Genomic DNA, 21,318 nt, shown 5'->3' with positions numbered 1-21,318 from the left:
ACAGACAACGACAAGACGATTTTTTGGTTGTTGTTTAGAAAATGCATAGAAATGGCTTAGACATTTTAATAAAATTAGTATGATAAAAATTTGTAAAAGTTATGTATGAATGACTTATTTACCTCTTTTTTTCCCCCCTAGTACTCTGTTGAGTGAAAGGATCGCGCATTACAAACAGAAAGGGAAAGGAGCAATTTCGGGCGATATCTGATCACCAGTCGTAAAATTCCAGGGAAATGCAGGATAACTTTAAGATTATTCGTAAATTTGGTATTTAAAAGATCAATTCTGAGACAGAGTGGTTTCACTTGAAGTGGAAGCCCTAATACGGAAGCCTGAGAAGCGAAGGCGGAGAGAGTAGACTGTCTCTCAATAAATTCAGGTTTTGTTATTTTTGCCGCTTACGGACTATGACATCACTGGAAAGCTGAAATTACTCCCATTCCAGACCTCACTGAACTCTCGCGATACTAGAGCCCTGTGGAGCGCGAAACGCCGTGGGAGGGGCTGGGGTGAGATCGACTGACTTCCGGCCAGGCCGTTGTCTGGGTGGCGCGGTCGAGTCATCGTTGGGCCTCGCAGCTTCGATCTCCCATCCCTCCCCCCCGCCCTGGCGCGGGGGGTCGACCAGCCAAGTGGGGCGGGAGGCGACTAGGACCTTCTCCTTCGTTCCGCTCTGGCCAGCTCCCTGGCCCCCCGCGCTGGGGTCCCTGGGGCCCGCGAGGCCCGGTCTGAGGGGCCGGGGCCTACGTGGGCCCGCCGCTGGGCCCCATGAGGCATAGCCTGACCAAACTGCTGGCGGCCTCGGGCAGCGACTCCCCAACCCGCAGCGAGAGCCCGGCTCCAGCCGCGACCTGCTTGCTGCCCCCGGACCTGACCCGGGCGGCGGCGGCGGCAGCGGCAGCGGCGGCGGCAGAGGAGGAAGAGACGGCGGCGGCCGGATCTCCCGGCCGCAAACAGCCGTGCGGCGACGAGGGCGAGTTGGAGGCCGGGAGGGGGGGCCGCGGCGGCGTGGCCGTGCGCGCGCCCTCGCCTGAGGAGATGGAGGAGGAGGCGATCGCCAGCGTCCCGGGGGAGGAGACGGAGGACATGGACTTTCTGTCCGGGCTGGAACTGGCAGATCTGCTGGACCCCCGGCAGCCGGACTGGCACCTGGAGCCCGGGCTCAGCTCGCCCGGGCCTCTCTCCTCGTCCGGCGGAGGCTCGGATAGCGGCGGCCTGTGGAGAGGGGACGACGACGACGAGGCCGCGGCTGCCGAGATGCAGCGCTTTTCCGACCTGCTGCAGAGGCTGTTAAACGGCATCGGAGGCTGCAGCAGCGGCAGTGACAGTGGCAGCGGAGAAAAGAGGCGGAGAAAGTCCCCAGGAGGAGGCGGCGGCAGCGGCGGCAACGACAGCAACCAGGCGGCGACAAAGAGTCCCCGGAAGGCGGCGGCGGCTGCTGCCCGTCTTAATCGGCTGAAGAAGAAGGAGTACGTGATGGGGCTGGAAAGTCGAGTCCGGGGTCTGGCAGCCGAGAACCAGGAGCTGCGGGCCGAGAATCGGGAGCTGGGCAAGCGCGTGCAGGCACTGCAGGAGGAGAGTCGCTACCTACGGGCCGTCTTAGCCAACGAGACCGGATTGGCTCGCTTGCTGAGCCGGCTGAGCGGCGTGGGACTGCGGCTGACTACCTCGCTCTTCAGAGACTCGCCCGCCGGTGACCATGACTACGCTCTGCCCGTGGGAAAGCAGCAGCAGGACCTGCTGGAAGAGGACGACTCAGCGGGAGGAGTGTGTCTTCATGTGGACAAGGATAAGGTGTCGGTGGAGTTCTGCTCGGCGTGCGCCCGGAAGGCGTCGTCTTCTCTTAAAATGTAGGGTCAAGTAATCTGCTCTTTATCCGCGTTTACCCCTTTCAACTCCCTTACACCATGTAAAACACCTTAGTGGGACATCTTCACTGGACACATTTCAGAGGAGGAAAAAGTAATATTGAATCTTTTAAGTGTTTAGCTAAAAGCATGAATGTGACACTGTAACCAACTCCTAATGATAACATGTGACTATTAAATCTCTCTGACAGTTTCTTTTTTAGGTGATTTCCTTCCTGCCAGGCTCCGTTGTAGGGGTTACAGAACAGTCGTTCCCGCCTCACAACCTGGTAAGGATCCATCTCTTCACGTAACGCTCATGCTCTGCTGCTTAGTCTACTTAAATGGGCAACATCTCAATTTGTGTGCGTGTGGGGTTTTTTTTTTTCTTTTCTCTTTTTTGGAAGGTGGGAGGGGAAATCTAATTTGGGCCCTGTCCACCCTGGAAACAGACTTGTGCTGGTCAATAATGTATTTAAGATGCTTCTTATGGTTGAAATAGCTGTTAATGTGTCCCCTTGTTCAGACTTGCGTGTACCTAGCTCTTCTGTCCCCAGTGTGGACATGGCCTTGGATGACATCGGTTCCAACTGTACACTGAAAGCTGCTAATAGAGATACAGTTTGGAGACAGTGAAACAGGTGAAGTTGAATGGAAGTTCCGAGTTGTACAAGGTGCAAATTGGAATTCCAATTTTAGAGCAACTTTTTAGAGGTTGACAATAAGTATTTGGGCTTGCACAAATGTGATAGTTACCTTGCTGGAGATGACAGAAATATCTTAAAATATTTGGGTATGCCTTTTAGTTTTCAGTAGGAGATCTAGAAGTACAATCTAGAGTAAAAGATTTTAATATCTCAACATTAAAGAAGTTGGAAAATAACATGCATCTCTGTTAATTAATTGAAGGAGAATAAGAATGGTTAATGAAATGTTTCTTTGAGGACCAGCACAGTGATTACCCTATCACTGACTATAAATTGTTGAACACCTTTACTTTTGTTGTATTAAAATTTAGGTTAAATTTATGTATGATTAGATATTGAAGGTTGTGAAATGTGAATGAAAACGTGTAAAGTGAGGCTTCACAAAGAATCTTACTCTCCTTATTTCAAAAGTTTTTGTCCTATTTAAAAATAATTTTTAAAATTGAGTGGTTCTGGCTACCTAAGGACACAATTGACACTTTTTCCAAAGATGGGACATATTCTTCCCTTGAAGTACTGTATTATTCATTGTCCAATTGTATAGATTTAGTGTCCTTCAGTGTAAGAGGCATTAAGAAATTCTTTGTGAAACATCACTGTTTGATAAAGTATATACATATTTAGCATCCTTGTTTTTCTTTGTGCTAAAGTGGATACAGCTGTTGGGGCAGAAGAGACGGGACCAGCTGCTGGCCACATTTCCTGCTTTATTTTAAAAGGTAGTATAAGAAATGAGGAAAAAGAGGTAATATCAGGGCTTCTGCTGTCTTTTATTTAAAAATGTTCATAATTAAAAAGTATTTTCCAGCAGTCCAAAGATGTAAGTTATCTTACACATGTTTTATTTTGTTGTTATTTGGTTATAAAAATGGAATCCTTGTTCTTGCACAACTGTAAATGTTTTGTTGCTAGATAACACGATTTGAGACCGAACTTGGTCTCTGGTTTCCAGTGCATTACAGCATATTTTGTAAAATCACCTACTGCACTTGAGCATGAATGGGTAGTAGCCAAATTCACAACCTGGAGTGATGAACCTGCTTATACCTAAGTGCAGGAGCAAGCCCCTCACAATGCAGCTGCATGGATTTTTAGTGCCTACTGAATTATATATATATATATATATATAAACCAAAAGTAGTTGGAAAAATTATTTGAAATGACTAATTTGTGCTATCTCTATGGAATATGTTAAATGTAGCTTTTTGAAACAGAAGCCTTGAATTGAAATTTAATTAATACTTGAACGAACATTTTTGTATATATTTCTTTGTATATAATTTTGTGCAGTACCAATGACAAAAATATGGTGTCATAATAAAACCAGGTTTGTTGATCTTTCAGTTATGGGCTCAAAGAATTTATTCATCTCTAACATGACATTGGAAAATAATGGATGAAAATAGGAAAAATGATTGTTGTTAATGCTGACTGTGGGTCTTAAAAGGTTCTGGAAGCAGTAAGTGTGTTTTTCTAAAACCATTCCCTTGGAATATTTTCTTCTAATGTCAGTGCTTTTCCTGAATTATTTGAAGTTTGGGGCTGGGGAGAAACAATAGTCAAAGCTTTCTGAATTGGGATGCTTTGAAAATTCCAAGTGTAGATTTTTAGGATGTCATTTTATAAATGGCAGTTTTTGGAATTAGTTGATTAAGAACTTTTGAAAATGGAGATTAGTATTGCCTATTTTTAAAGCTGCTTTGTTAGGCTCCTTGTTTTAACTGTCTTTTCTTAGTTTCCATTTCATTCTTTTTTTTTTTTCCTTTTTCTAATTTTGGTGACTTAGTGATTTTGTCATTTTTTACATCAACTTCATGGTCTTGTTTTTACATGGTATTGCATGTATTTAGGACCTATCTAACAGGGGGTTTAAGTAAATTTGATATATTTATGTGTAAGCACATTTTACTGTAAATGTTTGGGTTTCTGAATTTACAACAGATCTGTTTATTTCAGTATGTAGAAAACAATATCTTAAAGTGTCCTATTCACTACTTGTTAATTAAAAAAAGTTATGATTAATATGAAACTGTTGTCCTACTATTTTTAGAAAATTGTGTTCTGAATGATTAGTAGTTGGATAAAGGAGATTTCTGGAATATATGGATTGTGTTGAAATTTTAAGGTTTGGCTCTATTTACTGTAGAGGTTGAAAACATCTTAGTATTTGGGGAACTTTTTTTTTTTTCATCATCTTCCCTAATTGCCTCTATGGCAAAATGATACAGAATTAGTGTAAAAAGGGTAGCTTTTTGATACTTGTTTTCTAATGGTGACAGGAATTCATACATTAATTGAACTAACACACCATATTGACCTCCTATTTCTATCATATTGACTTACTGTTTCTGCACTTTCTTGACCAGTTCTAACTAAAAAGGTCCACGTTTGTTAAAATGTCACACCTCTGATGTAATCCGGCAAAAAGTGTTCGAAATATTTTAAATATTTGTGCATTTTGTAATCACTAAATTAATCTCTTTCTCTTCTCTTTAAACAGCTTAGCAGTGTCTGCAAAAACGAATCTTTTCCTACAACCTGTTAACTGACTGGACTGATGGTAACAAAGTAATTGTGGGAGCCATGTCGGTCAAAAATTTGGCATCTGCTGAAAAAAATGAATGCCATTTTCAAGTTCCCAAATTACTTCTATACTGATTTCACTTTCCACTTTCCAGAAATGGAGATATGAAAAGATTCTCTGGAATCCTTGAAAGACTTACTAGAAATACATGAGACTAAGTTAATTTTGGAACAAAATTATACTTTTTTTTTTTTTTTTTTTTTTTGGTCTTTCATGGGAGTGATGATCAGTTCTTTGCATAACTTAAAAATTGTAACTATTGGAGAAGAGAATTGCAGTATTTCATCAAGGAATATTAGATTCTTTACATAATCAAGAACACATTCTATGGAATAACATTCAGTGGTGTAGAATTACATAAACAGGCCATCAGGGATCACAAAGCACATCATGAGTTTGTATTTATTTCCTGGAACTTGAGAGCTAATCTTCAGTATAGGCAGACCTTGCTGAGTAGAATATAAAAGTTAATGTAAAGTCCTTGACTATAAAGAGTAGTCTTTTTAAAATAGATGCATTGATTTGTCATGTGTATCTTTGAAAAAATTATGACTGAATATGTGAGTAGTTATTTGCAATTCAGGGTAATAGGATGTTTGCATTCTGAGGTTTTGGCTTGAGTTTTCTCTGAGTACTTGACACTTTGACTATTTTGAGGTTTCTCATGACTGGTATACTAGTTTCTGATGTTATATATTAAAATGTCTCCAGTGTTATGTAAGGGCTTTAGTATTTTGGATGATGGGAGTGTTTTTTTTCCACATAATATGGTTGTTTTACTTAATTGAAACATTTTTCCAGTGTATTACAAGTGTGAAAAAACACTCAACTCTGGATTGTTTTATTTCATTTTTGTTGGATTATGTTAATACATTCTTTCGTCTGGTCTAGACTGAGTCATTTTATCTTAATTGACTCATGGGAAGTGTGCAGATGAGAGGTGGGAGGGGTAGGAGATTGGCCCAGAATGATTTATCATAATAACTATACAGTTTGGTTATTGTATGATATTATACAAAACCTATTAAACCCACTCTGTTTCTTGTAATCTAAATTTAGTCAGTGTCTGTGATGTGAGGCAGCAAAGAGCATGCCCACTGGCTTATACTTAGCTGATAGGTGCTTCTATGATACAAACAATACAGCTAGTTGTAATTCTACAACCAAAGATTTGGCATTAACAATAATTGATGACAATTAAGAATGGAGTGATTCACTGATAATGAGTAATTACCCTTAAAAATATGTGATCACCTAGTTTAGCATTTTGAAGTATTAGTTTAAGGTCTCACTAATTTAATCAGATTTTTAAAGCTAACTAATCTGATTCTTGAAAGTTGAATAGGCAGTAAAATACTTTGAAGTGTTTTTTCCCCCGCACTCATTGTCAACACAAAGTTTTGAGACCCTCCCAAATGTTTATATTTCTGTATTTTACTGTGCAGTTTTTCCTTCAGAAGCCAGTTACCATCTAAGCAAGGGACAAAATGGGGAGGTCTTCCACTAGAAACTTGGAAAATGTTTTGTGTGGCCAACACAGTATTTTTCACATACTTGAATTTGACTATCTCAGTCCTCTCTGGCAATCACTTGTTAATGTCTTACTATACCATACTGTTCCCAACTCTGACCTAGACTACAGTGGTCATTTACTTTCAGTTTTGAAATGGAGAAAAATGAAACCGGAAGTAATTTAAATTCAGAAAGTAAATGACTATTGTTAGGAATATAGATTCAATATTAGAGAAAAATAAATGTTTTAAAAAATACATAGGTTATAATAGTTGCTTGTGAACTTGCCTTTGCCCCTTTCATTGCTTTGGTTACTAATAAGTGTTTTTATTCCTTTTTTACCTTTCCCAGATTTGTACATTCAAGATTTCTTAGAGCCATTTTCCCCACTTTTTTAAAAGGAAACCAGTTCACAGCGGACTTTGGTAATTTTTATAGTTTTGTTGACCCAAAATAATTTTTGTTGAAAATCATTTGCTTAATTTTCAACCTAATTTAAAAACGTAGTCTTTAGTGGCATTTTGAAAAATTGTGTAGTTATGTTAATATGAAGATTTGATTTTTATTGGTGGCCTTTTTTTTTTACACTGCCTCTGAATTTTGCATCTTTGCTGTATACCCACAGAGGTCAATTTCCTAGACCCCTCTGGCTTCTAATGTCCTATAGTTGGGGTTTACAAATTATATCAATATCTGAAGTACAATATAATGAGTCTTCTTAAAGCCAGATAACTACACCAAGTAAATTTTAAGATGGATTTAAATAGTTTGTTTAGTATGACTGACTGTTAAAAGCTGTCTTCCTGACTGAGGCAGTGTTCTTTAGGTCTTAGCTACAAATGACTGTTCCCTAAATTGTAGTGCAGATTACAGTAAGTTTACATGTATTTACCTGCCCCTAGGCAAAAATTTTGGGAAAGGAGACTTGTAGCAATGGATGTAAAATAATACGGTCTTTTGCTTACATTGCCCATTTTTACTAATTGGAAAGATGATTTAAAAAAATACTTGGTAGAGGGCAGATTCTAGAATCCTTTTTAATTACAGAAACCATTGCAAACTCTTCTCTTTATAGACAGTAATATGCTAGGAATGTATCAGGATAAGAAAATAATTTGTACTGAATTACCAACTTAGTTATATCAATGGTTTTTGAATTACCCAAGTTGATAGTACCATTCTTAAGGAATCTAGTTTAGTAATTTGGGTTTCTTATTTTTGAAGTCAAACTACTTTTTCAGGTTTTTTTCTTCTGTGATAAGTAGAGCTTTCCTTTAAATAAAAATGATAGAATATACATAGAAGTGTATAATTTTGGGTCAGAGAGCTTTAAGTAAAGCATATCCATTATAGAAAGCAGAAAATTCAGCAAGAAATCAAAACATAAAAATCACCCCTAATTCTCTAACCAAGAGAATATTTACAGCAAAATAAAAATTTTTTTTTGCTCATAATTGGGATCATTTCATATATAAACTTGCTAGGGAATACATTTCAAGGCACTTGTTGAATATCAGCTTTGCCTTCTGAAAAACTTTAAATGTATTAATTTCATTTAATGTTAAAATCTTTAGCTGGACTGCTTTCTTTTTGAACAGACCATGAAAGCCTCACTCATGAGGCTGCCTCTTCTAGGTGACCAGATGAATTAAATTCTCCTTTCATATAATTAAGTAGCATAAGATTATTTAACAAGTATGTCACTGTACTTGAAAGGAATAATGAAGATACTTGTCAATATGATCTGGGATGGTACTTATTTTATTTGGTATGATTGGCTTATTTCATTAGAAAGTGTTGATCTAAATCTGTATTGTTGTCCAATATTGTAGCTCTTAGCCGTATGTAGCTAAAAATTTTAATTTAAAAAACTGATTTATTCAGTTGGACTAGCTACATTTCAGGTGCTCAGTAGCCACATAGTGCTAGTAGCTAACACAGTCATGTATAGGACATTTATTTCCATCATCACACAAAGTTCTGTTGGGCAATGCTGATTTAGATGCTGTCACATAAGAAAATGGTTTAAAGAACTGAAATGAAAAGTTTCATAAAGGGGAACACAAAAGTCACTTCAAAAATTTAAATGATCTGTCTTAGGAAATTAGGAAATGAAGGCTATTAGACTAGGCTATTTTAGAAAACAAAAGCAGGAATATAAGAAGAGTATAGCTACCATTTAAGTGCTACCATTTAGTCAAGTGCTGTTAGTCAACTTCCCTATATTATATAATACCAGTCCTGAGTGAGGTTACTGAGGACCAGAGAAGAGAGGTTAACTTGCTTAACATCACACAGCTGAAAAGAAGAGTCCTAGGTATGTGATCCCCAAAGAACTATGCCAACTAATGGAAGCTTCAAAAATAGAATTTGCCTTAATCTTCCAAGAATATAGCTTTCCAAAGACAAATAAGAGGACTCTTGAAGGGGCGCCTGGGTGGCTCAGTGGATTAAGCCGCTGCCTTCGGCTCAGGTCATGATCTCAGGGTCCTAGATCGAGTCCCACGTCCGGCTCTCTGCTCTGCAGGGAGCCTGCTTCCCTCTCACTCTCTCTGCCTGCCTCTTTGCCTACTTATGATCTCTCTCTGTCAAATAAATAAATAAAATCTTTAAAAAAAAAAAAGGATTCTTGAAGTAGGTAACTGTACCATTGTACCACTGCATCAGCTTTATCAGTCAGTATATAGGCTCTAGCTGAGCCTACCATCTTTCAGGACTACTGGAATTGATTCCCCTGTGAAGAAGGCTGTTATATATGTTCTAAATTTCTATTAATAATAGATTAATAATATCTACGAAAACAGTGAATTAGGAAAACAAAGTGAACATCTGCTGTAGTGAGCTGATCCTCATCCTTACCTCCCATTTTCATTCCTGCTTGGATTCTTTGAGGTTTTCAGTAGAAACTGCTGTATGGTTATTTTTCCTGTTACCAAAATATGCTTAATGTAAAGGAGTGGAGCAAGCAAAGTAGAAGAGACTACTGGGCAAACTAGAGAAGTTAAGCGCTTGTTTAAAGTGATAGCCCTTACTAATATTCACCCTTTGGTTGCTGCCCTGTGTAGCCATATGTTAAAGGTCCCAGAACTGTACCTCATATGACTGAAAGTTTACTTTTATTCATACACTAAACACTTATTCATACATTATAATTTTATTTTTGTGTATACATTTGTTTTAACAGTCACTGAATTTCTAGGCCAGGTTCAGGTAACTGAAGGGCCTTTATAAATAGTTTATATTGTTTAGATCCAAGGTATCCTGCAAACATAGTCTGGAGCAAAATGGGAAATAACATCTTTCTAAAGACAGGCTTAGAAACTCTAGTCCAGTAAGTTAAGATGTTTCCTTTCTCTGGTAGTGGGGCTGACTCATACCTAGAAGAAAAGATTGAGACAGTTTTATAGAAAAGATAGTTGTATCAAATGGCAAAACCGTGTACAATACATATTAATCCCAGAAGTCTTAAGATAAAAGTAGTTAGGTAAAGATTAAGTTAATCCAGTTATTCTCTTTGATAAATATTGGTCCTGAAAACTGTACTTTTGTTTTCTTTTGTCCCTTTCTCCACCTCTGAAGGCTCATACAGCTTAGGTTGTTTGGTAAGCGTTCTATCAGAAAATAACTGAATTATATACTTTATAGCCAACCATTTTGTGACGGAATTTTCCTAGAGTGGAATTGCTCAGACTCTAAACACGGAGCATATAATTAGCTATCATGTTAAGCACTGTACTGTTTGTAGCTTGTAGATGGCATTCAATACACAAATTAAGGTAAAGAACCTGAACTACACATGTAAGAAGTATGATGGGATCAATTTCTAGAACTGTTTTCAAATTCTTAAGTAATACTATAAGAAAAAAAAAGTCTAACTCTTTCAAATTAAAAAACATTGCCTTAAAAGCAGAAAATGTATCTATGTTAATTTGTGCATTTTCTAAGTAATCATTTAAATATTGAAGTTTTTCATTGATTATGAGAACAATCTTACCTGGCTGCTAAGCCACCATTCACAGGTATAGCCAAGATAATAGGGTACAGACCACCCAGAACAAGACCAACCAGTCCACCCCGTGTTATGGTACAGGTTTCACAATTCAAATCACCTAGGAAATAAATCAGTTTCTGAAAACGAAGGTCATGATAGTCAAGCAAACATGATTTAAAGAATGCAAGGTCATCTTAAAAGTATCACAGATACTCAATTTTTAGGCAGCAAATGCAAATCTATAAGGCATGTTAGAAGGTACAATTATATGTACAGATAACCTAAAATAGCCAGGAATAACTGCTAGAGGATTTTTAATCTTAGTTTGCACTGCTTTTATCTTTCTGCACTTGTATTGGCAAACCTGAACTAATATTTTTCTGTCTGCAGAAAACGTTTAACCCATGGGAATTTTTTGATTTATTTATTTATTTGACAGAGAGAGAGAGCACAAGCAGGCAGAGAGGCAGGCACAGATAGGGTGGGGTGGGGGCGAGCAGGCTCCCAGCCGAGCAGAGAGCCCAATGCGGGGCTCAATCCCAGGACCCCAGGATCATGACCCAAGCCGAAGGCAGAGCCTTTAACCCACTGAGCCACCCAGGGGCCCCAACCCATGGGAATTTTTTAAAAAATAATTTGTACTTCATCTTACGTCTTTCCATTATATAGTGTGACTATTTTTATAAAATTATTTATTTCCAAGTTAGTGTAAGCTGCATTAAGAATAGAAAGCTAAGTTAATAACTCAGTCTATTCAGTTGACTGGGTGGTAGCTTTCCCTAGATCATAAAAATTCTTTCTACACTGATCATGGGAATTCAAGCAAAATACTCATCCAGTTTAAACCAATTTGGAACAGCACTTCAGAGAATTTAAATGGACTGTCTTCCTGCCATCCCACCATCATCTGTGGTTTAATATTTTTATGTGAAATCAGATTTTTCATGTTTCCCTGTGCTGCACTTTACTGCCCTTCACAGATTATGCCTTTTTTTTTTTTTTTTTTTTTTAATTGAAGGTTTGTGGTAGCCTTGTTTTGGTCAAGTGTGTAGGCACCAGTTTGCAAGCAGCATTTGCCCACTTCATGTCTCTTGTCGCATTTTGGTAATTCTCGTATTTCAAACTTTTTCATTATTATTATATTTGTTACCATGATCTGTAATAAGTGGTTACCACACACTGGAAATCGAAATGATGGTTAGCACTTTTTAGCAATATTTTTTAAGGTATGTACATTGGTTTTTTAGACATAATACTATTATTGTACCCTTTAAACAGACCATAGCATATTTTAAACATAACTTTTATATGTACTGGGAAACCAAAAAATTAATATGACTTTACTGCAACAGACACTTTATTGCAGTAGTGTGGCAAACCTGCAGTATCTCCAAGGTATGCCTATACTCAAAGCACTCAGCATATATAGTAAACTATTGAAAGGAAATCAAGTCTCCATATATTTGATAATTCTTGTATATACATTTAGTGCTTTGAGAGATTTACTGTGTAAGTAGATTTCTCTTCCCATAAGTGTTTTCTCTTTTGAGGGACTTAACTAATTTTTTTTTTTTTTAAAAACTCAAGGCAGTCATCTTTTTAAAAAAAAGTTTGCAAATATTTAAGTACTGTGGGAAAGATAAGTTAGATTAAGTATTTAGAACTGTCATGTATGTGTACTTTACTTGTACAAAAGATTTTGCTAATACGACCTGCCACTTTACATGGGCTAGCAAGTTTCAGTCTTATCCATGCACTCACTACGATATGGCATAATAGCTAGCTACTTGATGTTAATATTTAAGGATTAATGAAAGATGCAAATAATATATACTAAAGCAAATTCTGGTGATAGTGAAATAGAATTTACCTGTAATCAAAGGTAAACTTACAAAACCTCTGTAAGATAAGTCTGCAGTCAAAAATGGGATCACTGCCATTGGTAAGCCAGCAGCTATACGAGCCTGGGTCACATTTAAGATGCGTCGAAAAAAACTATTTGCTATTAGACCACAGAGACCAGCGTTAAGTCCAACATATGTTGATCCATGTTCGAGCAGATTCCTGAGTGGAGACAAAAAAGAATATTTTGGGAGGTACTGTATTTTGTGTGTGAGTTGTCCAACAATTCTGGTGTTATGTCTGAAGAGTCTGATATGAATGCCTCTCCTTTGGGTGCCCACAGTACCCAGTAACCTCTCTAGCACAATAGATAATAAGGTGGTACTATCTTATAATCACTGATTTATATGTCAGGCTTCTCCACTAGTCTTTAAGTGAGTAACTTGAAGATATGTTTCCTTTGACTTTACTCTAAAGCATTAGTCAGGATAGGGGGGTGGAGGAGTACTAACATTTAAGGGATGATCTATGCTAGGTACTTTACAACAACTCACTGAAATAAAGAATAAATTGATGTTTGAGTTACTAAGTGGTTTTTAGTCAAGGTATATATGAGTTTTAAAATGCATGTTCTGTGCTTGCTTTAGTTTTGGAAAAAATAATACCTAAACTTAATGCTAGATACTGAAAGTATTCTAAACTCTTCAGCCTAGTACTTAACTTTATTTTACTACCTGCCTTGCCATCTACAACACAGGCATCAGTCTCTCAAATTCTCATTACTTATTTAGCCAGACTAGCCACACAATACCCCCCTAACTTCTATGGTTAACACTCCTCTTAAAACAGCTTTTCTAGGAATTCCTAACTGAGCTTCCTGCATTGCATAAAGCATTACTTTTCTTACCTGTCACTTTGCAATCATAATGGTGCTTGTCATTCAATCACTGACCACTACAACATGGAGCAGACTTGATGCTGAAGTCACAAAAAATTTTCTACCTTCAGTGTTTTCATGGTTTATTATTGGAGGATGAAAGACATGTGAGCATGAGATAGAACAAATCTACTGAAATGGTAATGGAAGTACAAGAGAGAGTTTAAAAACTTAGGGTATACAAGATAGTATTTACAAAGTGAGAAGAGCCTACAGAACCTACCAAACAATAACAACAGAAAACACAAATGTGAAAGACCTGTATGTTTTTGTTTTTTGTTTTTTTTTTAAAGATTTTATTTATTTGTCAGAGAGCGAGCGAGCAGAGGCAGACAGAGAAGCAGGCTCCCCGCGGAGCAAGGAGCCCGATGCGGGACCCTGGGATTATGACCTGAGCCAAAGGCAGCCGCTTAACCAACTGAGCCACCCAGGTGTCCCAAGACCTGTATGTTTTTGTGGGCACTGAGGGAATGGGAAACTTGAGCTTGTCTACTGAAATACTTTTATCTTCATAACAATCTGGTGAAGTATATATTATCTCCATTTTAGTCCTAGCAACCAAATGCTCAAAGGTAAATAGTTTGCCCACATATATTTTTATATATTATTATAATTATTTTGAATATATAAATTAAGCTATAGGCTGATGTGAAGTATTTTAAAAACTTAAAAAATATGTAAATAAAAAGGAGTGCAACTAGAATCTGAACAGCAGTTTATGGTCTCCCAAATTTTAATTTCCTATGGCTTAGAGTCACATTTTTTTAGTTAATACTTCAGTAGGTACAAAACTGTTACATCTAATAGCTCCTTTCCAAGTCAGTTTTCCAAAAAAGTGCCTTTACTACTGGAAACTCATGATTTTTTGGCAAGACACACACATTTAAAACTAGACACATGAATGAAACACAACTATATTTAACAAGTGGCAATGAAATATATGGTACAGAAAATTATTTTATAGATCAGAAAGTGAGGTTTTTGATATTAAAGTTTTATACACCTAAGGGCTTTTCAAATAACTACTAAGTATATCAAGTGATAATGCAAGAAGGGATGAGGATTCAAACCTGGGAGGACAAGGATAAGAAAACAGGAACAAAGGAAAATAGGGAGTAAGGCAAAAGATAAGGAGACACTATCATCTACTCGGTTCAGGTACCAGTGTTTGAGAGCAATTTACTACTTCCAAACCAAAGCTTACTTTGCAGTTCCAGCTTGCTTCCCCACTGCTTGTTGATTCTTCTTCTTCTTTTTTTTTTTAAAGATTTTATTTATTTATTTGATAGAGATTGCAACTAGTCAGAGAGGCAGGCAGGGAGAGAGAGGAGGAAGCAGACTCCCTGCTGGGCAGAGAGCCCAATGTGGGGCTTGATCCCAGGACCCTGGGATCATGACCTGAGCTGAAGGCAGAGGCTTTAACCCACTAAGCCACCCAGGCGCCCTGCTTGTTGATTCTAATTTGGTTAAAGTACCAGTGATATAGCCTGCTCTTTTCAAAGCTGCCACCATCTACTCTATTTCTTGTGTCAGTCTTTCTGACACTTTACCTTACTGACCTGGCAACATGGACACAGGCCCTTTGGTGCTTGAAAAGTTTTTCTGTTATCTACCTCAGGAAAATAACAAAAAGGATGTATAATGTGTGTGTGGTGGGGAAAGAGGTGTAGGATATACAGCTTATGAAGTCTCACCAAGTTCTTACTGTACCCTGGGTTTATAGGTTCTCTCTTGTTCAGAGGGTAAGTGGCAGCAAGGCTGAAATATACTCAGGACAGTTAAGATTATAATTCTAAAACATATTCCTTACCATCACCACTTCCAGACTACCATGCCAGTTTTCCTACTGTCTTTTTTTTTTCCTCTGCTACCTTAAATCTATTTCCCAAAAGCAACTGGAATGTTCTTTAAAAATGTTAGCTGGATCATCTCATTTCTTGCTTAAAATTCTTCCTGTTCCTTCAGCCTTATGCCTACTTCCCTGTACTTCAGTAACACTGGTTCCTCAGATATGATCAACTCTTTGCTATCCTGTGGCTTAGGCATATGCCAACCAGTCTGCCTGTGACAACTGTGCCCCCACCCACTCTCTAGGCTGGCTCTTTTTTTTTAAATCCTTTTTGGCCTCATAATTTCTCTTTAAATGGAACCTAGTCAGAGAGGTCTTCTTGCTAAGGAAGTGCACTATAGTTCACTCAGTGTTGTCCTCAAAGATCACTATGGTTCCTATATAGCATTTTTCTATTTAATGATAAAGATCTTTTAGCCATGATCCCATTTCTGTGGCATTCCTTGTCTAGTTATGTGTGTCACAAAGCACTCTCTTGGACTGTGAGACATAATAGAAATGCACTGACAAGACAATTTAAAAGCCATCTTAGGGGAACCTGAGTGGCTCAGTGGGTTAAAGCCTCTGCCTTTGGCTCAGGTCATGATCTCAGGGTCCTGGGATCAAGCCCCGAATCGGGCTCTCTGCTCAGCAGGGAGCCTGCTTCCCTTCCTCTCTGTCTGCCTACCTCTCTGCCTACCTGTGATCTCTGTCAAATAAATAAAATCTTAAAAAAAAAAAAAGCCATCTTAAAGGACTGTTATTTAGATGAGTCCATAAATGTTCACATTTAACAGTACTCTAAGCCAAATGGAAAAACTGAGAATGATCATATAATTAGATCCAAAGACATGAATTCTAGCGTCAACTTTAAGCAAAATGGTTAATCTCTTGGTCTCAGGTTTTCTCAATAAGGCAAGAAAAAGCTCAGTTTCCTTCTGATAGTCTATGTTTATATTCAAACCAAATAAATGTGAGATAATGAACCAATGATGAAAATCTACCTGGTAAAAATATTTTTAAGTTATGAAGGGATCTTACCTTTCTGCTTCTGGGAGTTGGTTAATTTTTCTTGTTATGATATTGAAGATTAAGTCTTCCTTGACAGTATCATGTGGTTCATGATTTTCCATCTTGAACCTCAAAATATTTTTCAATAATATATATCTACAGAAAAACAAAAGGGCTTATAAAAAGCTTTCTAAATACCATGAACAGTTCATTTAAAAAATTAGCTATAGCTTGATTCATAATCTGAAAAATCAATGCATACACATATACCAAAAAAATATATTCTAAGTGAAACAGAAACCAGAACATGAAAAATAACCCATAAGGCTTCTAGGAAATACAGAGTATCTTTATAAGCCTTAAAAATATTTCTTAATTTACAAAAATCACTGAACATAAAACTAATATTAACTAATTAAAATTAAGAACTTGTGTTGATCCATAAATACTATAAAGATAAGCCAGTGTGAGAGAAAATGTCTGCAGTATAACTGACAAAGAAGCAGTTAGTACCCAGAAAATGTAAAGAAGAGCACATCATCAAGAAGGCGGCAAGCAACCCAACAGAAAAACTGGCAAAAGGTTTGAACAGGTACTTTCCCAAAGAGGGAAGCAAATAGCCAATAAACAGAAAAAACGGTTAGCCTCATTATAATCAGGGGGGAAAAAAAAACCGAGATATCCATACGTAGGTTAGCTAAATTAAAACCTGACAATTTCAGTTCCTGGCAAAAATGTAGGGTAACTGAAACTCTGGTGTGCTGCTGGTAGAAGTATACATGGTACCCACTTTGGGTACGAACACTTTGGAAAAGCATTTGGTATTTAGTAGGTAGAAGAAACATACTACCAATTTCACTTACAGGTATACCCTGAAATAGGAATTAGCAAAATTTCTCTGAAGGGCCACAAAATAAATATTTTAGGCTTTGCATGTCAAACGTGGTCTTCATCAAATAGCCCAGTAGTTTCTTGATCCCTGCACTAGTTGGAATGAATGCAGAGTAGGCGCAGGATGGTGAGTGGTGAGTTTTAACCGAAAGATTTAGCTCATTAAACAAGATTTCAGGGTAGGAAAGATAAGGAAAGCAAAAGTTTCAGAAATAACAGCAAAATACATGATTTTATGAAATTAGATTTTCATGGTTATCTATTTGCTACAAGGTTAATTTACAACACTGATTTACTGCTGGGTACCTGTTAGATATAAAAGGTCACTGGGAACATGTTAAAGTGAGATTTCATATCCTTAGACTTAAAAAGTACAATGTAGGGTTAGAAATTTACATGTAGTTTTCCTGGACTCAAACTTCTTAAGGGCCTTGGTTACAAATCCACGACAGACACAATCTCTGCCCTACAGGAGCTGTGATTCTGTTTATGTGTTAAAGACGTGTGTGTGGGGCGCCTGGGTGGCTCAGTGGGTTAAGCCGCTGCCTTCGGCTCAGGTCATGATCTCAGGGTCCTGGGATCGAGTTCCGCATCGGGCTCTCTGCTTAGCAGCGAGCCTGCTTCCCTCTCTCTCTCTCTCTGCCTGCCTCTCTGTCTACTTGTGATCTCTCTCTGTCAAATAAATAAATAATCTTTAAAAAAAAAAAAAAAAAAAAAAAAGACGTGTGTGTGTGTGTGTAGACACAAAATTCGGTATACACAGAAAGTGTACTGTGTACATGCTGGAGGCGGGTGTGTGCGCGCGTGTGTGTATAGAGACATAAATTCAGTATACAGAGTGTACGGTGCATATATCCGAAATAGAAGTTATTTCCTCAGAAAATCCTGCCTAATGCTATCACTAGTTTTCTGCTCTATGCTCTGCATACTGGTGAGGTTCCGAGTTCTGTGAACTAGCTATTTCTAAAGTGTACCTATTAAAAGTCTCCCTTAATTCGGTAAAAGTTTGACACGGCAGCCTGCAGTAGGACGTTGTGTGTCTGTTACTAATAATAAATCCTAATCCAAGATAATACCAGTATCTAAAATAATACATTTAAATACTACAAACATTTCAAAAGGCGCTTGCATTAGCTAGCTCACGTCCCTCAGGTTAACCATGAGATAAGTCAAGTGGGGACTCTGAAAATTAAATTAGGCCAAGGTCACTCTGGATATTGGGAGTAAAACCTGGGTTAAACTCAAGCGCAGCCATTTATTTTCTCTCTTGGTTTAAATATAAGATCTTTTCTTCTGGGTGGAAGGTGAAGTGACCGAAGGTGCTGTCTCCCCTCCCCCGCTTTCGACCCAGTCCCGGGATCTCATTCCTTCACTGCCAGCAAACAGCGTGTCACCGCGCTTTACTTCTCTGGATACCCGGCCATTTTTCCAGAGATGCCAGTACCTTATGCTCTCCTCACAGCATTCGGTGCCTGTACCGGTCCTCCGCAGGCCACGCCGGGAGCTCACTCCTACTTTTGTTCTCCTACCCTGAACGCAGCCATCTTTGGCTGGCACGTGACTGGAGTCGTCGGCCGCTGATTGGGCTCCCAGAACGTAGGCTGCCTGCCCGCGGCGACGTCCTGCGGCGGTGCTTCTTGCGGAGAAAGTGCTGGGCTCCCGGGTGAGGAGTTTCGGCGAGCGCGGAGGGTACTCCTTACATCCTCCCCGCTGCTTTCGAGGACTAACATTCTGGAAATTGTGAAGTGTTGATTTCCTGTTCCTTTCACTGAAAAGTAACCTTAGACGCGTTACCTTAGTGCCTGGCCCATAGAGCCTATCTACCTCATGTGTTGACATATGGGGCATATGGAAACTGCACCGCTCTCCGCGTTCAATGGGTGTGCGGTTAAAGAGAAGTCGGAACGAGCGGAGGTTTCTTTGCTCCGTCAGTTTTTTATTCTCCCTAACATCTTGAGCTCCCTGTGCTATTTTATAATCTGGCTAGTTGTCTCACCACAATCTGAGACCCTCAAGAGTAAGCAAGAGCTTTTTCTGAGGATCGCTCATGCCCTGCCAAGTACTGCTTATAGAAACAGGTTTGGGTGAATGTGGTTAAAGAAAAACCTGAGAGCGAAGGAGCTGGTGGCTTCGTAAATCGGAACAATTGAGAACCAAAGTTTTGGAACAAGCCTCTGAAGACCTCTCAGTTCTCATTCCCGCAGCTTCCTTTATCATCTATAAAACCGGGGGGGAGGGGGGCGCGACTAGCACTCTCCTTGATTATTGTGTAAAGTTGTAAGGATCCTAAAAGTGCTTACCCAGGTTTCTTTGGAAATCACTGAGCTTTGTCAAGGAGAAAGAGGCATTTCAGGTAGAGGGGGAAATTTTCATTGGCGAGGTGAGCAGTAGAGCACCCCAAACTCCTTTGGCTGCGAGGAGTTTATCCCACGTCAAATCGTCGCTTGTCCGTAAACCCGAAAATTAAAACAGATCCTCAGATTCCGCGGAAAGTCAGCCTACGCCCCAGCTGGAAAGTTTCCGAGGTAAATGCAAGGACGGTTTGAGAAAAACAGTTTATTAAGATGCTAACTATAACATGTGTCCGTGCGCATGTGAATACTTTGTTTTCTTTTCATAATCTTATTCCAATTTAATTTTTAATGGTTCGAAGTTTATTTTGAGATTTATTAATGTTCATTGTACAGTATCTGTAGCATGCCGTTCTGGAGTAATAAAAGCAATTTAGTATATTGAGATCTTATTTAAAAAATTCCTCACAAGACAAGAAGAAATGTCCATTTCATCTAAATTCTTAAATTACAAGCTTAAATTGTTCACAGTTATTTCCTTATTAGCCTTTAAAACCTGTAGAATCTATAGTGAGGTCACATCTCTCTTGATACCTGTCATTTGTATCTTCTCTTTTTTTTATGTCTGATCAGTTTGGCTAATGGTTTATTATTTGATTTTCTCAAGTAACCAGGTTTTTTTAATTGCTTTTTGTTGTTGTTGTTGTTTTCTGTCCTCAATTTGATTGTTTTCTGCTCTGATCTATATTATTTGTTTTCTTTTTCCTACCTGGAATTTAAGTTGCTCCTCTATTTGTAATTTCTTAAAGAAGAAACTGAGGTCATTTGATGTAAGTCCCCCCCCCCCCGCCCCGCCCCGCCGCCAACATCTGTCTAGTGGTGTGAATTTCCCTCCAACTACGGTTTTAACTCTGTCCCACAGATTTTGAAATGTTTATTATTTTGATTTGGTTCAAAACACTTTCTAATTTCTCTTTGCTTTTTTCTTTGACCCATGAGTTATTTAGAAGTGTGTTAGTTTTCTAATAGTTAAGATTTTCTGGGTAACTTTCTGTTACAGATTTCAAATTTAATTCCATTGTGGTCACAGGATATAGTTTATATGACTTGAATTCTTTAAAATTTATTGATATTTTTAGCCCAGATTCTGGTCCATGTTGATACATGTTCCATATATAATCAAACAGAATGTATGTGCTACTGTTGTTGTGCCAAGTGTTCTAAAACATCAATTATCACAAGTTGGTTGATAGTACTGTTTAAGACTTTTTTATCCTTTCTGAATTGCTACCAACTTGTTCTATCAATTACTGAGAGGTTATTGAAATCAGCTATAATGGACATTTTCCTATTTCTCCTTTCATTTCTAACAGCTCTTGCTTCATGTATTCCGAAGATCCATATGAAATGATTAAACATTTAGGACAAACTGATCCATCATTGATTAGGAAATAACCTTCTTATATCTTGGTAATACCTTTTGCTTTGCAATTTACTTTTTCTAATATTAATATACCCACTACAATAGCTTTTTTTGATTAGTGTTAACATAATATAGCTTTGTCCATCCTTTTACTTTTAACCTATTTGCATCTTTATCTTTAATGCAGGTTTCTTTAAAAAAAAAAAGATGTTATTTATTTAATTGAGAGAGAGAGAGAGTGAGTGAGAGACAGAGAGAGAGCGAGCAGGAGCAGGGGGAGAGGATGGGGCAGAGGAGAAGCAGACTCCCCACTGAGCAGGGAGTTCTATGCAGGGTTCAATGCCAGGACTCTGGCATCATGACCTGAGCCAAAGGCAGCTGCTTAACTGACTAAGCCACCCAGGTACCTTAATACAGGCTTCTTATAGGCAGTATATAACTGGATTTTTAA

The 21,318-nt window shown here is 38.4% G+C and overlaps 2 protein-coding genes across 7 annotated transcripts; one reads left to right on the top strand and one right to left on the bottom strand.

Annotated features, from left to right (window-relative positions):
- Positions 1-522: 522 nt before the first annotated feature.
- CREBZF (CREB/ATF bZIP transcription factor) lies at positions 523-6,910 on the top strand. Of its 6 annotated transcripts, XM_046016141.1 has the most exons (5): positions 523-1,853; positions 2,063-2,140; positions 3,208-3,276; positions 3,902-4,016; positions 5,058-6,910. In XM_046016141.1, the coding sequence occupies exons 1-2, from the start codon at positions 772-774 to the stop codon at positions 2,076-2,078; spliced, it is 1,098 nt and encodes a 365-aa protein (XP_045872097.1). In that variant the 5' UTR covers positions 523-771; the 3' UTR covers positions 2,079-2,140; positions 3,208-3,276; positions 3,902-4,016; positions 5,058-6,910. The 6 variants fall into 6 exon arrangements, with proteins under 6 accessions (XP_045872097.1, XP_045872096.1, XP_045872095.1 ...); XM_046016140.1 differs by lacking the exon at positions 3,902-4,016; XM_046016139.1 differs by having other exon boundaries at positions 3,902-6,910.
- A 2,364-nt stretch (positions 6,911-9,274) lies between these two features.
- On the bottom strand, positions 9,275-18,732 carry TMEM126A (transmembrane protein 126A). Its single transcript, XM_046014211.1, has 5 exons — positions 18,598-18,732; positions 16,293-16,418; positions 12,515-12,708; positions 10,648-10,762; positions 9,275-10,030 (listed from the first exon to the last, which is right to left on the bottom strand). The coding sequence occupies exons 2-5, from the start codon at positions 16,382-16,384 to the stop codon at positions 9,838-9,840; spliced, it is 594 nt and encodes a 197-aa protein (XP_045870167.1). The 5' UTR covers positions 16,385-16,418; positions 18,598-18,732; the 3' UTR covers positions 9,275-9,837.
- Positions 18,733-21,318: the final 2,586 nt, after the last annotated feature.

This window comes from Meles meles, chromosome 8 (genome assembly GCF_922984935.1).
Source record: "Meles meles chromosome 8, mMelMel3.1 paternal haplotype, whole genome shotgun sequence".
Lineage (NCBI taxonomy): Eukaryota > Metazoa > Chordata > Mammalia > Carnivora > Mustelidae > Meles > Meles meles.
This window is presented reverse-complemented; position numbering and strand designations above follow the sequence as displayed.